At 38.1% G+C, this 16,375-nt stretch overlaps 1 protein-coding gene across 4 annotated transcripts; it reads right to left on the bottom strand.

Moving 5' to 3' along the window:
- Positions 1-2,143: 2,143 nt before the first annotated feature.
- Positions 2,144-14,799, bottom strand: pip5kl1 (phosphatidylinositol-4-phosphate 5-kinase-like 1). Of its 4 annotated transcripts, XM_027137812.2 has the most exons (11): positions 14,444-14,798; positions 14,248-14,320; positions 10,677-10,871; positions 6,769-6,819; positions 6,044-6,198; positions 5,431-5,555; positions 5,312-5,346; positions 5,152-5,204; positions 4,613-4,725; positions 3,744-3,906; positions 2,144-3,104 (listed from the first exon to the last, which is right to left on the bottom strand). In XM_027137812.2, the coding sequence occupies exons 3-11, from the start codon at positions 10,866-10,868 to the stop codon at positions 2,678-2,680; spliced, it is 1,314 nt and encodes a 437-aa protein (XP_026993613.1). In that variant the 5' UTR covers positions 10,869-10,871; positions 14,248-14,320; positions 14,444-14,798; the 3' UTR covers positions 2,144-2,677. The 4 variants fall into 4 exon arrangements, with proteins under 4 accessions (XP_026993613.1, XP_026993612.1, XP_026993611.1 ...); XM_027137811.2 differs by lacking the exon at positions 14,248-14,320 and having other exon boundaries at positions 10,677-10,868; positions 14,444-14,799; XM_027137810.2 differs by lacking the exon at positions 14,248-14,320 and having other exon boundaries at positions 14,444-14,795.
- Between the last annotated feature and the right edge of the window lie 1,576 nt (positions 14,800-16,375).

Below are 16,375 nucleotides of genomic sequence, written 5' to 3'. Positions count from 1 at the left end.
AATGAGCAAGACTGAGGTGATTCAGGTGACTGTGGGGAGGAAAAACTCCCTTCGATGATAAAGGAAGAAACCTTGAGAGGAACCAGACTCAAAGGGGAACCTCATCCTCATCTGGGTGACACCGGAGGGTGTGATTATAAATATACAGTCTGATAAATGGTGTACTGATGAGGAGACTGTTGTCCTCAAAGACCACATGGAGTTGGCGTCTCCTCTTTAGTATCGCAGAGTCTAACTGGAGCTGGTAGATATCTAGATGCCTCAGGATCCTCACATGGTCAGCCTCATGTCAGTGGAGGTCCAAAACCTTTATGACATGAAAGACAATCGGTGCTGGTACAATTTCTGGATGCCTCGGGATTGGTGGAAAAAGAGAAGCAGTGGAGAGGAATCAGCGTAGCTGCTGTTCATAATATTAGCAAACGCAAGATGATAATGTGCATTTGGTCAAATGTATTAGAGCACAAGATTATGGGATGTATTATGTGTACGCCTGACTAAAGTGATGAGGTTTTAATCTACATTTAAACTGGGAAAGTCTGTCTGAGCCTGAAAGTGTATCAGGAAGACTATTCCAAAGTTTGGGAGCTAAATACAAAAATGCTCTACCGCTTTTAGTAGACTTTGATATTCTGGGAACTACCAGGAGTCCTGAGTTTTGTGATCCCAGAGCGTGAAGGATTGTAACGTGTTAGAAGACTAGTTAGATACATGGGAGCTAAATCATTTAGAGTTAGCAGCAGTATGTAATTAGCAGCAGTTTGTAATCAATTCTAAACTTAACAGATAGCCAGTGTAAAGATGATAGGATTGGGGTTATATGATCATACTTTCTTGTCCTAGTGAGAACTCTGGCAGCTGCATTTTGGACTAACTGTAGCCTATTTATTGAAGATGCAGGACAACCACCTTGTAATGCATTACAATAGTCCAGTCTGGAGGTCATGAATGCATGAACTAGCTTCTCAGCATCAGATACAGATAGGCTGTTTCTCAGCTTGGCAATATTTCTAAGGTGGAAGAAGGCTGTTTTTGTAATATGGACGATATGATTTCAAAAGACAAGTTGCTGTCTAATATAACACCCAGGTCCTTCATCTTAAGTATCAGCTGCTCTGCAAGTAGTTCCAGTTGTAACATAAATCACAGGTTTATATAATAATGCACTCCTGTTATTGTGTCTATAGTAACAGCTCATATTTAGTATGAACAGCATTTTTAACAGAATCTGTTTCCTGCAACAGGAAGGTCTTTAGGAGAAGAGGACTTATTGAGCTGTCCAGTTTCGCTGTAACACGACAAACTTAAATAGAGATGTTATAATATAAATAATGTAACCAAGAACAGGAACTCTTATACTGAATATATACCTGAGTGCCACAGGTAGTCATAACCGGTACACCATAACAGTGATGGCAATATTCCTGTAATAAAAGCTTTATAAATAAGAAAATAATATTGCTTATTGGTTAATTTCTCCTCCACAAACAACCTCACATCAGGCAATATCATACCTCCACAACATTGATTATTTTTCCTATAAGTGTTCCTAACAGTCATGTTTTATTCCTGAATTATTTCTTCAATTCTTTAGGTTTTTTTTTTTTTCACAAAGCCCATCTCCAGTCAACCCAAATGCTTTCTTTGTAGCTTAGCTGTTAAAGCACTAAACTTGTACGGGTCTGATAACTGCAATAAAATAAACTGAGATTTGTTGTTAAAAGCTTTTTTTAAATTTATTTCAATTACAGACCTTCTCAGCTGTATCGATCGTACTACGAAATGGAAAGTTGTGATCAGACACACAAATGCATGCAAACACAATTCCTACACATACCTGAAGTAACAGTGCTAGCACTGTGTTAGCATTATCATGGTTACTTCTTTTAAAGTTTTGAGAACATTTCAGCACACGAGTTCAAAAATATCCAAGCTGTGTTACATAACAGTCTGTGATCTTATGTTTGTGAGGGGACTCAAACATCATTTTGGTACACAGTCATATCGCGTGGTCTGTTCACTTCAAGCTATATATGCGAACTGAATGAATGAACGGGACGATCATCCAGTTCTATCGAATTTTGCATATTCAGCTGTTAGAATAAAATATCAATAAATAAAACAAAAAACAGAAACGACTTGAAATGTTTACTATTTTATTGTACTTCATATCAGATCTGTAATATAATGTATTCTCATTTGCACGGCTTTGGAAAACGGATGCTGCGGCTGGATCTCGTTGGAGCTTTGTTTATTTTAACCACAAAAAAAACCTCCATGTATCCTAATTCCGCTTTTACCGAGCAGATTTTCAGATGTAGCCACAATGTTAGCACAAAAAAAAAATGCTTTCTACTTTTCTATACGATCTTATGAAGTGCAAATCAGACTCAACTTTTAAATATGATATTGTTGTGTCTTTGTGATGGGATTGTAGTGCCTGTAAAGTAATCCTGTTCTGTTTAACCAAAGCCCTTTAGTAGTAAGCTCTTATGTTTGCATTGTGGCTACATGCTAGCCAACACACAGACACTCTTATTTATTTATTTATTTATTTATTTATTTATTTATTTATTTATTTATTTAGCTTTAATATGATCGTCTGTGTGTACCTACAACATGTTTTCAGCAAATCGTTTCATTTTCCAGTCATACCCTCCCTCCCCAAAATCATAGTCTAATTGGTATGGTCCTGTACCCAGTGGCACAGTCTGAGACAGTAAGCAGGAGGGCTGACGGTGGAGAAACTTTGTCTAGGATGTCTCAGCCTCTTCCACAGGTGTTCAAGCCTCTTTTTGAAGCCATAAACAGTAAAGATGTCAATGATGCCAATGAAATATCGCTGCTCTGGCCCGTCTATTACGTGAATCGGATTTTTGAAGTTAGGCAGCAGTCGCCGGTTCTGTGTCTGAAACTCCATCAGTTCAGCCGATTCTGATCCAGCCTTTGAAGCACCCTTGTTCTGTGCTCCAAATTCAGCCGGAGATGTCTCTGTGAATCTGCCACGCAGAGACGGCTCTGAATCCAGCTCTGTGGCTTGTATGGTTGACTCGTCCTCAGGCACCACTCCTGGGACAGCAGCACCGGAGCACGTGTTCACTGACCTATTACAGAAAAGCAAGGTCAGTCAGGGCAATACATCACAAAGAAACATCACACGCATCATCTGGTTAGTTTGTCCGAGTGGCACTCGGATTAGCTCCAACAGTTCGGTCCGTTTCAAACTCCTGTAGTGTGAAAACGACATGTCAGGATGAGTAATGTAACTAGCAAGCACATGCATGGTTATTTGATACTGTGCTGAAATGTCTCAGCTACAACCCTGCCTGCCACCCACCCTTGAGGGTGGCGAATGATAGAGACTTAAGCACTTTCGTACGTCGCTCTAGATAAGGGAGTCTGCTAAATGATGTAAATGTAAATGTAAATGTTGTAGAGAGCAAACTGAGGGATCTGGAAACAGAGGTGAACATGGATGTGAGTCAGCAAAAACAGCAAACTAAAAACATTCATCTGTGTTTTGACCTTTTGCTTTTTGAGCTTTTTTTTTATTATTATATCATTTTAAATGAGCACACACATTTAATCCAATACCTAAAAATCCAAAACATTCACAACACAAAATACATGACAAAACAGCTGAGCAATTCTAAAGCGATACGGATTGTTTTCCCACATAATCTCGGTAGGAATGATGTCTCTGACTAAACCCCTAGACTGGGTTATGTGTTTAAGTCCCTCACTTCTTGGTACGCATGATGAGAGTGGCGAAGGACAGGCTGGGATGGCGTTCGTCCTGATGCAGCGGCTGATGAGCCAGCAAGAGGCTGTAGTCCAGTACATTCAGGGTCTGGAGGAAAGACGTGTCGATTTGCACCTGACGCAACAGCCAGGGTCGCTGTTGGTCTGCCTCACACACATAAACACACAAGAGCATACAAACATACAGTTCTGAGAGGGTGTTTAATCAGAATTTACCGCAAGACACTAGGATCTTTATAAAAAGTCGGCATACTTTCTGTAAAGTCTTTCCTTGAACCCCTTTTAGACTAAATGATTCGCTTCAAGCACCACCAGAAATGTTAAACGAATCTTTTCCTCATTGAAAAAGATTGTATTTCTCATTTACCACAGTTGAATTTTGCCTTGTTTTTGTTTATGACCAGATTTTTTTTTATGCCTTGTTTTGAGTTGTCTATTTAAGAAAGTTAACCTTATACTTTCATTAGAAGGTACTGTGTCAAACTCGCCTCACACACTTGGGCCAATGTGTAGGTTTGTTCTTGAATATTATTGGTGTATTCGTGCTAAGCATCGTACGTAATGACCAACGATTCATTAAATCTAAACTATTATATCATAGATTAGATTAGATTAGATTGATATTACTGTAAATCGCTGTTATATGAATCGTTCCTTAACGTATCACTGACATTTTTAGCAATGCAACGCCATTGCAGACTGGCTGGAAAAACCTGCCTTATTGTCAATATCATTAATAGGTTTGTAAATTATATCAGTGCGAGGCAACTGGTATCCTTTATGATCTTCTACTGCTTATGTAGTCAAGTTAAAAATCAGTCAACTTACACTCACACCAATATAGCATTACCTAATGTAATAAACTTTCCCTCAAAATTGAGGTCCTTGAGAACAACGATGACCTGACTCCCCTCGGGTGCTGGGTCCGTCCACCGGCTCACTTCACAGCCTTTGATATCATATCTAAAGAGGAGGAACACTCACAGTGTATACATAATGCTGTCTGTACATGAATATTAGCTTTAGTTTGAGAACATTTGGCCCTGTTTGTTTTTACTAAGGGTGGGGCTGACTTTGACATCCTAAAGTCATATGGCCTTTAAATAAACTGTACTTTTTTCAGCAGCGGTTGGATCCTGGTGCACCGATGAAGCGTAATGAAGCCTAATGAAGCCTAAGAAAGGTTGTATGAGTCTTTAATACAGACCTTAGACAGTATCTAATGTAAGGCATCATCTGAAGAGCATAAAAAAGCAAAGCATGTAAATTATAGCTGGGATTAATACAGAAAAGCCAAGGGAGACTTAGATAGAGATGGTTTCTTCAATATATCACAAATGTTTGGATGGATAAGGTGTTTGAATTCACCATATTTTATTAAACCTTTACCTGGAACATATTCTTTCATCTGGATAGAAGACACTTTGCATCACTATAAAATACTGCAAAACAAAAAGGAACAGATTTGCTCATGATGTTGCACATACAGTACAGCATTTATCACCATGCAACAATTGAACAGTGCAAAAAACAAAAAAAGACTCTCTACCTTCCTCCGATGGTCGATCTTGATGCTATGAACACCTGCGAGTATAAAACCCGATTATACTGCAGTAATATTAAGCAGAAAATGCACCGAATGCCAGAATACTCTTGTGAACCTCTTACCTAAAAACTTAACCAGGAGAGAGTGGGGATACTTCTCCAGATGCTCCATGTAATGCTTAAGATGAGAGAGAAGGAATCGAATTTCCCTTCTGCTCTGCGTCTTCAGGAAGAACCGTTTGTCATTCCTGTAACAAGAGGCACGTGATATATGATGAAACGTTACCCGTAAAAGCTTGACAGATAAAATGTAAGAGGAAGAGCTTTGTCCAGACGTTCACCAGCATTTGAACCCCATGACTAACAGAAAAAAAGAGATATATGTATTACTACATACAGCCGTTCCTGAGTGGAAAAAAAAAATCATTCTCTTTTGGTGGATTTCAATCACAAGGAAATAGAAATAAAAATACTTTTTCATTGATTCAATTTATAAACAAATTATTAACAATTTCACCAGAATATTAATAATATTAATATTAAAATGCTCTAACCCCAGAAACTTCAGTTCAGTGAAAATGTGTAGTGTACAGCGTAATATATAATTATACAGTCTATAGAGAACAAACTGTTTAAGCCTGACACACACACACACACACACACACACACACACACACACACACACACACACACACACACACACACACACAACTGCAGGCTGTTAGTACCGACTCACGTTAGGAAGAAATCCGCTTTGCTCTTTGAATTGCTGATGAATTGCAGGTAGCAGCCTTCAGAGGACAGAGAACGCTGATACTCTTTCTCTGTCATCCCCAGAGAGCGCCGCAGGCTGGCAAACACCGGCCCTGCAAACGTCTCCATCCTAAAGTCCTGTACACGGCCATTCACGTGAGCAAACGATGACATATTGTAAGTTATTCTCTAGGCAATCTGTTACTGTCTGCCACTGCAGAAAGTAGTCGTAGCGGACTTCACTAATCGTATGAGACGTAGTAAATGTTATGCAAAGTACACAATCGTTTCCAGACGACCAGGACGTTTTTTTTTAAACACAGGTCCTCCATCAGCTGTATAAGATTAGTGCTGTCGATGGTGAAAGTTGTAGATATTCCAACGCCATATATAACATCATCAGCCGTTCATGATTACCTCATACAGCCCCTGAAGCTAATTTCTAGCTCATCTGATGAAGGACATTCTGTTTTAACTCACAGTTTGATACGTCCTGTTTCTCTAGCAGCTAAACATTCACTACATTTACCATTATGTAGTAAAGATACTGTATATATTCAAAATGAACAAGGAAGCAACACTATTGTAAGGGTTTAGTAGATATATAGGCAAAATAAAGGCAAAATAACACACATACATTAGGTAATTGACACTTTTACTGACTCTTCACTTCTACACATCATTCTGGATCATTTGATTTATATGTACCTTATGGATTTGGGTCACCTCGAGTCGGTAATCATCTTCAGAGAGTTCATTCTGAAAAAGAAAAGATAAAATAAATAAATAAATAAATAAAACATAATTCTAATGGTTTTGAGCTGGTATATTATTTCTGAACCACTTTCCACAGCATCATCGATTATTACTGCAAAGAGAACAGAAAATATATTTTCCCCAAATTCACTGTTAATAATTTGATTGTTAATGGACGTTTTTATTCATGTTAAAGATAGATGATGAGCGACAAGTTAAAAGATTAAAAAGAAAAGAAGCGATTCGATATTACTGCCCGCTGTATCTAAACAAATACACACCTTTTGTCTGGGTTAAACTTGGATGTGTTTAGGTTGGTCTGGGATTGCATAAAAAATACACACACATTTATATTGCAGAAAACTTGCAGGTAGATTGTTTCATCGTGATTAGTGTGTTGATCCTTTTTTTTCTGTTGTCTGACATGATGGCTGGCTTTGGATTTTACAGAAGGAGCTTCATGAAGGTGAGTCTTATGAGAATATAAAATTAATGTAGCTTCTTTCAGTTACTAGGAAGAGGTGGAGGTGATAAGTAGGGAAGAGGTGATAAGTAGGTTTATAGTCCCCATATGCTCATGTTTGTTTTGGTTTGGGTTTTACTCTCTCCTCTCATGTCCTTTCAGATTTTTGCTGTACACTTTTTATAGATAAGATTGATTTTCCTGATATCCTCTATGACTCAGTGTTCACTGTGAAGTCTGTGTCTATCATTTTAGACTACAGGTGACCTTCACTTGGTGAAACACACTTGTGTGTTTACGGGTATGTGTGTGTGTTTGTGTGTGTTTACGTGTATGTTTGTGTGTATGTGTGTGTTTACGTGTATGTTTGTGTGTATGTATGTGTGTTTGTGTGTGTTTACGTGTATATGTGTGTTTTTACGTGTATGTGTGTGTGTGTTTGTGTGTGTTTACGTGTATGTGTGTGTGTTTGTGTGTGTTTATGTGTATGTGTGTGTGTGTGTGTGTATTTGTGTGTGTTTACGTGTATGTGTGTGTTTGTGTGTGTTTACGTGTATGTGTGTGTGCTTGTGTGTGTTTATGTTTATGTGTATGTGTGTTTGTGTGTGTTTATGTGTATGTGTGTGTTTATGTGTATGTGTGCGTGTGTGTATGTGTGTTTATGTGTATGTGTGTATATGTGTTTATGTGTATGTGTGCGTGTGTGTATGTGTGTTTATGTGTATGTGTGTATGTGTGTTTATGTGTGTGTGTGTGTGTTTGTGTGTGTGTGTGTGTGTGTGTGTGTGTGTGTGTGTGTGTGTGTGTGTGTTTACGTGTATGTGTGTGTTTGTGTGTGTTTATATGTGTGTGTGTGTTTGTGTGTGTTTGTGTATGTGTGTATGTGTGTTTATGTGTGTGTGTGTGTGTGTGTGTTTGTGTGTGTGTGTGTGTGTGTTTATGTGTATGTGTGTATGTGTGTTTGTGTGTGTGTTTATGTGTGTGTGTGTGTGTGTGTTTATGTGTGTGTGTTTGTGTGTGTGTGTTTATGTGTGTGTGTTTGTGTGTGTTTACGTGTATGTGTGTGTTTGTGTGTGTTTATATGTGTGTGTGTGTTTGTGTGTGTTTATGTGTATGTGTGTGTGTTTATGTGTATGTGTGTGTGTATGTGTGTGTGTATGTGTGTGTGTTTATGTGTATGTGTGTGTATGTGTTTGTGTGTATGTGTGTGTATGTGTATGTGTGTGTTTATGTGTATGTGTGTGTTTGTGTGTTTATGTGTATGTGTGTTTGTGTGTGTTTATGTGTATGTGTGTTTGTGTGTGTTTATGTGTATGTGTGTGTGTTTATGTCTATGTGTGTGTGTTTATGTCAATGTGTGTGTATGTGTATGTTTGTGTGTGTTTATGTGTATGTGTGTGTGTGTGTGTTTATGTGTATGTGTGTATGTGTGTGCGTTTGTGTGTGTGTGTTTATGTGTATGTGTGAGTGTTTATGTGTATGTGTGTGTGTGTTTATGTGCATGTGTGTGTGTTTATGTGTATGTGTGTGTGTGTGTGTGTGTTTATGTGTATGTGTGTGTGTGTGTGTATGTGTGAAAACATAATAACTACATTTTTAGATGATGTTGGCTAAGATGTTTTTTCAATCTGAGAGGCTTCAGAAAGTATGACAGCATTTCCATTTTTTGTGGTGAATATTGGGAATTTATTTCTTTATCTCGTTTTTACAACTGAGCTGATGAAGATTAAAGATCTTGCTCAGAACAGTGCTGGGATTTGACCTCACAACCATCCAGTCAGTAGTCGAACACCTTAAATACTGATCTAGCACAGCTACCGAGGTTTAAGTTAGAAAAGTTTCAGCGCCCTGGGAGACATCTGATTGAGCCGCACCCTATGAGATCGGTGTACTCCCTAGTCACCAGCACCGCTGGGATGTGGGAGATTTGCAGCATTAAATGCGCAGCTGATGAATCATTGTGATGCAATTATGTCAACACAGACTGCGGTCTCGATGCAAGGAATCCATCCCACATGAGAAGAACTGAGACTGCTGCCAATAATTCGTTAACAAAATAGTTTTAATAAGCGAATAACTCCTAGTCGTCTCTGCTTAAGATAGTACACGATGACTATGTTATGTATTGATGTTCCAGATTAAATTAAATCCATTTGTATATGGATAATGTGCCCAAATAACTAAAGATAAACGAACATGCTCGAGAGGAACTGTCGCTCTGCTCGGTCTGTTAAACCTAAAGCCCACTTGACATTGTACTTAGACAGAAAGACAATGATAGTAAATAGAGATTAGGGTAAACAAAGCTAGAGTATTCCTTTAACAAAAAGACTTCACTGTATTGTTTTCCACCTATTGCTATGTACAGTGGAGACTGGGGCATTGTGGTATCCCTCCACCCCTCTCCTACACATGCTTCACAATTGTGTTTGTGTCAGCAGGACTGTGATGTTCTCTTCTTCTTTCTCAGGGGGATCGGCACCGTGAGCACCCAAAACAATACAGCACACTGGATAGTAAGATCATATTCGTAAACACATGGTCACTATGGGACCAAAACCTAAACACGCTTCTCTCTGGGACTTATTCAACACCATAATTATTTATAAACACAATGTTTGAATACAATGAGTCTTAAATACTGTCTGTAGTATTTAAGATCAGGACAGGCGAGTGGTCCGGACTCCAGAAAATCTTTTACTAATAGTTTCAGTCTAGTTACTGATTCATAAGCCATGATTTTAAAATTGCAGAAGAGAAAAGAGGTCTCAGTAATTCTGTTCACAACATAATAGTTGCTGATTATGTATTAATAGATATTATATATTATATATAATTAATAGTTAATAGTTGTATAATTAATAATAATAATTATTATTATAATAATACTAATGCTATATATGTACGTATACATTTATATATTTTTTATTTTTTTACATTATAGCCATTATCTGCTAAATTTCAGTTTGTAGTTTTTTGGTAATATAAAAAGTCTATATTTATAATTCTCTGTAATTGGTCCTGATTTTTACATAGATTAGTCTGATATACTAAAAATGAGCCCTATTTTTCCACACAGTTTAAAGGTATTTTTTATTTGAAAAACAAAGCGCTCATGTTGAATGCTTTCTTCAGGTGGAGGGTTAAAAGCACGTGCGGTCAACTATTAATCTGAAAGGCTTTAAAATTTAAACAGCTGCAGCATTAACCGTTAACAGCTAATGTTTAAATAGCACATTTTGCATACACAGAAATTGTGTAAAGGGCTCTTATTGATATTCACTGCCATTTATCTTCTAGCGGTTTAGAGGATCCATGTAAAGTTGTATTTGGACAGAAATATAGAAGTTCAACTTTTGTTGTTTGCTGTTTGTTCTGTGCTTTTCTTATTACTCACCGGTATTGGGTTGTCGATGGTGTTCTGTACAGCAGCAGCCAGTCCCTCCTTCATCATGCAGGTGAGCAGGTAGAACTCATGCTGTGGGTCGATTTCGAACACACCCAAGAGCTTCCAGCGCTGTCGCAGGCCTCCCCAGCCCTTCCTCTTCATCATCCGTGTGCTGCTGCTGCTCGGCCCTGCCATCTCCATCTGCTGCGAATAGGAGTCCACGTGCAAAATAAAACACTATTACTATTACAGACAAATAACAAGAGCTGCCTAGTGTCAATTTCCTGATTAACTGGTTCGTGATAATCCTGAAACGTATGTGTGTGAGTGATCAAAAATATGATCGTTGTTCTGTACACGACAAGTCTAATGTTGCAGAACAGTAAAAAGAGACGTCAAAGCTTAGAGAGGCCATTGTTCATTCTCAGAAATTAAGGCAACCGTCTGTAATTTTCCTTGTGGTGGCTCCGGCAGTACCTTTAGTACCTTTAGAATGTAACTTTTACCAGAGGGCATGTGCGTGTGCTGTACGTTGAACCATCTTTATGAATAAAGATTAAGAATAAACCTACTTTAAACACAGTTCCTCAAAGTCTAAATGTATAGTGTAGTTATAATAGAATTTCACCACACCAGCAACAAGGTACTTTTATTTCTAAGAGTGTATGTTATATGTGACAAATACCAGCCTTTTTCTCTCTGTTGTTATATAACTGTTTGCATTGCTGTAGACATGAAACTCTTGCATATTATTCTTATTATATCTAGCTGTTTCATAATATCTTATGTGTTCACTGTCTACTATTAATAACTCCTCTTTTTCTTTCCCATACATATATAGCTACATACTGTATAGGGATGTGGTCGCCTAGTGGTTAAGGTGTCGGACTACTGATCAGAAGGTCATGAGTTCGAATCCCAGATCCCACTGCTGGGCCCCTGATCACGGCCCTTAACCCTCAGCTGTATAAAGGATTGTATAAAGTCTCTCTGGATAAGGGTGTCTGCGAAATGCTGTAGATTATTTATTTTCAGCTGCAATGAATTCCCACTCTGAAGCGATGCTACAAGATCCATGTGTGATCCTCTCACACGTAGCTTGTGTGAATCCTAACAGAACATGACAGATCTGTCGCTGCCCGTCTCCTTGACAACAAGACAAGTGGTAAAGAATGGAGTGTGTTTTCACTTCAGGCGCACCCTGTGTTCTCCACTAATGACCTGAATAATACCCTGCTCAAGCATTCACAGAGACCATTAGTGGTTTATGTTGGTTTCTAGTGGTTAGTAATAGTTGTTGACTTTATTTAGTGTTTTCCATCTCGATGGAAAGTTTCAAGACATTTTAGACAGCTTCCTGTCTAAAGTGTATGGTGTGTGGCAGGAGTGCAGTTTCTGACGGAGGCCATATGGTGATAATCTAGGGTGATATCCACAGTCCTAACGGTCAACTGTAATATTTATGGTCATCAGAATGATAAGTCACATCTATCTAGTCAGTAAGACATGGAGTATCTCTGAGGTCTGTAACTGCATCAAGAATGATTCGGCTTTAGCAAGCGTTAAACAATATTTTAAGTTTCATTAGTAAGTGAAAACGTAACTAGAATGTAATCGTTTTCCCCCAGAAGGCTACAATTTTTAAAAAAAAAGCTGCATGTAGCAGAGAATATTGTACTTCGTGTGTATTACAGAGCTGAGCATCACCACCATGATGTCGATTATTTTTTCAAAAGAAAAAAAAATGAAACGTCGCAAATTGTTTTATCATTATGAAGGAAAAGTCCAAAAAGTTTTAATCTTCTTATAACCATAAGTGCCAGATAGTAGAATTTTGCATTAATTGAAGGACATGCATGTTTTATCTCTCTGTGTGTAACACTAAAGAACCTGTTCTGGTTATGAATTATTGTTAAGACTTGCTATAACTTGTTATTACTATTATACGACTACTATTACTTACTACTCTGAGCTCTGTGTCCTGAATATTTTGAAAAACTTTACCTATAAACTATAGACTTCTTCCAAAATAAATAAATAAATAAACAAATCTGTTTATGAGAACAGTTTGTTTATTAATCATCTGTTTATTAATCTGTTTATGAGAAACATCGCCAATCTGTAATTGTTACTACAGAAACTACAACATATTACCTTGTAATTGTGTGTTTTAATCGAAACGATAAAATATTAGTTTGTGTAATTTAATATGAAATTGGCAATTTCTTTCAACAGCACTGTGACATAACCTGTGCACTGTGACATTAGGAGATGGATACTCGGATATTTTATCATGTTTAAAGGACACTTTAATATATCAGATCCAAGGCATTATATTAAGGAGACTATCATCTTATGAGGAATAACACTGTGTTCACACGTTGCTGTCACACACTCTAGTCGATGATGTTTATCAGTGGGTGGCACAATTTACATTCCAATTTTGAAAACAAAGCAGTTTTAGACACTAAAATGAAACATGAATCATTCTGGATGGTGATTCAGTGTTTGTATATATAATAAAAATCAGCATTGTATACAAGAAGCATATCATACAGGATGAAGGAAAGGCAGTGTGTGCTCTTTGGCATGGATCACGCTCTTCCGTTTTCACTCCCAACGATATTCACTGCACCAAGTCGCTCTGTATTTGCATAAAGATCAGCTATTTTCAACTTTGTCGCATCTCTGGACCCACATCTAGTCTGTAATACTTGCTGAAACTCACCAGCTCTCCCTGAAAATAAATGATCTCCAGTTGGTTTGTCGACGCGAGTCCCTGTATGCGTGAATGTATAAGCCTGCATCTGGGCCAAAGTACTGGATCAGTATTAAAAATATTATGATATATTATCAGTTCACTGATAATTCATCTACGAGCATCTGTGTCACTGACTGTTATTGTTAGAATAGGGGGGGAGGGGGGGGACAGTTTATCCTGATCAAGTTTGTGCCCAAGCCTTTTCTATCCTGGGAATAATAGGTATGAGGCAAGAATACAACTGTAGATGGAAGACTAATCCACCAGACACTGTGAACCATTTACAACTGGAAGCAAGTGATTGGAAGGTATAAGGAAACCTAAAGAACTCAGATGAAACCGATGCTGCCGAGCACAACCCTGTTCTAACTGCATAATAAACACACAAATTGTATTAAAGCCTACGACCATCCCACACGGCTGGGAATCAGTGTCAGTGTCGATCCCATTCTCACAGCATAGATAAAATTATTGTATATGCACATACACAAAAAAAGAATCAGTGCATGTCTTTAGTGTCAGTATTGAGCGTTTGGAGGAGATGCAGCTTCAGCAGTGGTCCATAGTCAGCTCACAGAGGCTTGTTTGTCTGCAGTGATTGGAATCAGATGCTCAGAGGCAGCAGGCTTAATCTGATAACTCAGCTCCTTGACATGAACATTCAGTGTTTGTTAACAGCTTTTTATCCTGTCATGAGAAACACACATGAACACTGGCATAAAAACATACATGGACTCTAACTAAACTATACCATAGTCTGTCTTTCATTCTGGACTATTTGCTAGGGTTTGGAATATTTCTCAAAGGAAAAAAACCTACCTTATCTTTCTTGACAGTGTTGTCAAAATACAGAAGAGCTTAATGTTTTGGTTTTTTTTTCCCATTATTGAATCTTGACCAAAGGCGCGCGCACAATAAACATACAGGTCAGCATTAACATAAAAGGATCTTTTCATAAGAATCCTGTCCGTTAAACAGGAAACAGATTTGAGGAAGAAAATAAAAAAGATGTTACCTCAGTTTGACTCATCATGGAGAGACTGGTTCATGTCCACTCTGCGGTTTCAGCACATTCTTTCTGTCCTCAGCTGGCACATCTCTCAGAGCTGTGTTTCTGCCTGGGAGTCGACTCTAAAAAGAGTCGATTCTTCTGTAGAGCCGACTCCGAACCGAGTAATAAATTCGACGTTGCCAAGGATTAACTTTAAAGTGGCACAAATCTGTGATTTAATCACTTATTGCTCGACATCCAGACATCATGCTATATTGATAACGCTTCCATACAGAACCGTCTATTAAATTTCTACTAAAAATAATTTAATAAACATATACAATAAAAACAACGACCAGCTTATGTTACAAAAATACAGATCTACTTCGCCTGTTAAAAAAAAACCTTTACATGCAATTAATTGTTATTACTTCACAGTTAAATGGTTTGATATTATATTTAAAAGAATAGCATCCAGGCTAATAGGTTTCAGAAGGGGGAAAATGCACGATTCCTATTGGTTAAACGTGCTCCTCACCATAGCAACAAGCAGCCAATGATTTGTGATTAAACGAACCTAAGGTATGCGTTTGATGTTAAGTGCGGGATCGTAGTGACTTCGTTGGCGTTTTATGAACATCAGTAAAGCGTAATTACTGCGCAATACATGGGGTTTCACTCGTATATAATCGACTGCGCTTTATGTGTTGTTAACCATCACGAAAACGCATTTGAAACCGTTAAAATAACCGTTTACGTTCTCATTTCAAAAACAGGAAATAAACAACAATATTAACAGTATTTTAAATTTAATAGTACTGTATTATGTAATAGTAACAATAAAATATTTCCTGTCTTCTGCTTAAGTTTTGGAATTGAGTGTCGACTCTTTTAAAACGACTCCTTTGATGCTTCACTCCTGTAGCGTGAGTCTGAGTCGATTTCAATATTTCTGGAATCGACCAGTGAAATCTCCACCCACAAGGCTGTGCTCTCGTGCACTTATCACAGTAATGCTTTATAATTATTTTTATGCGCTCATTCTTTAATAAAAATGTATTAACTCCAACAATCAAAGTTTGTTTTTAAAAAAAAAAAAGAAAAAAAAGTAAATGACATTATTGAACCGATTTGAGTCATTCTGTTAGTCCAAGTACTCAAGTGATTCATTGCATGCACTGCATTAAAGGAGTAAACAGACCTACTGGTTGTTTGAGAAATCTTTTCTTATCTTTTTTTGACAGCATCCCAGAATATTAGAATACATATTAGTAGAGCTGTACCCTTGTACAATCATTTTAACTTGTCAGCTAGTGAAAGTGGACCACGCTAATGAAGGGACTTTTACTGATAAACTGCATTGTAGACTTCTGAATGGCCAGTAAGTGTACACAGCATTTAAAAACCCCTCAATAACCATATCAGCATGACCTACAGCTCTACTTCTTACAAAGGCTGAGGAAAGCACATCTTTCTCCCCCCATCCTGACTATGTTCTACAGAGGGACCATTGAGAACAACCTGAGCAGCTGCATCACTGCCTGGTTTGGGAACTGCACCGTCCTGGATCACAAGTGCCTGCAGCGGATAGTCAGGACAGCGGAGATCATTGTGGTCTCTCTTCCCTCTATCATGGATATTTACACACTACACTGTATCTGCAAGGCCAACAGCACTGTGGATGACCCCAATCACCTCTCACACACAACCCACACACTTCACCCTTCTGTCTAGAAAAACGACCAGACTGTGTAAGTTTCTTTCCACAAGCCATTAGACTCCTCAATAACTGAACTGAACTGTACCAAGCACAACTCACACACACCACACACATGCACAATCAACTGTATGGACTGCAAAGACCTATACCAAATACACACTCTTCCAATATACATCCATCAAACTGTTTACATGCTGTTTTGCACACTGTTTTTTGCTCTCTGCACATGCAGTCTC

This window comes from Tachysurus fulvidraco, chromosome 26 (assembly GCF_022655615.1).
Source record: "Tachysurus fulvidraco isolate hzauxx_2018 chromosome 26, HZAU_PFXX_2.0, whole genome shotgun sequence".
NCBI lineage: Eukaryota > Metazoa > Chordata > Actinopteri > Siluriformes > Bagridae > Tachysurus > Tachysurus fulvidraco.
Note: the sequence above shows the minus strand (reverse complement) of the source record. Positions and strands in the feature narration are given on the sequence as shown.

Coding starts and splice junctions, on each gene's coding strand:
- pip5kl1 (XM_027137810.2), bottom strand. Junction 6,199..6,768: donor AGGTGACCCAAATCCATAAG/GTACATATAAAT, acceptor GGCCGTGTACAG/GACTTTAGGATGGAGACGTT. Junction 3,105..3,743: donor CTCATCATGCGTACCAAGAA/GTGAGGGACTTA, acceptor TTTCTGTAATAG/GTCAGTGAACACGTGCTCCG.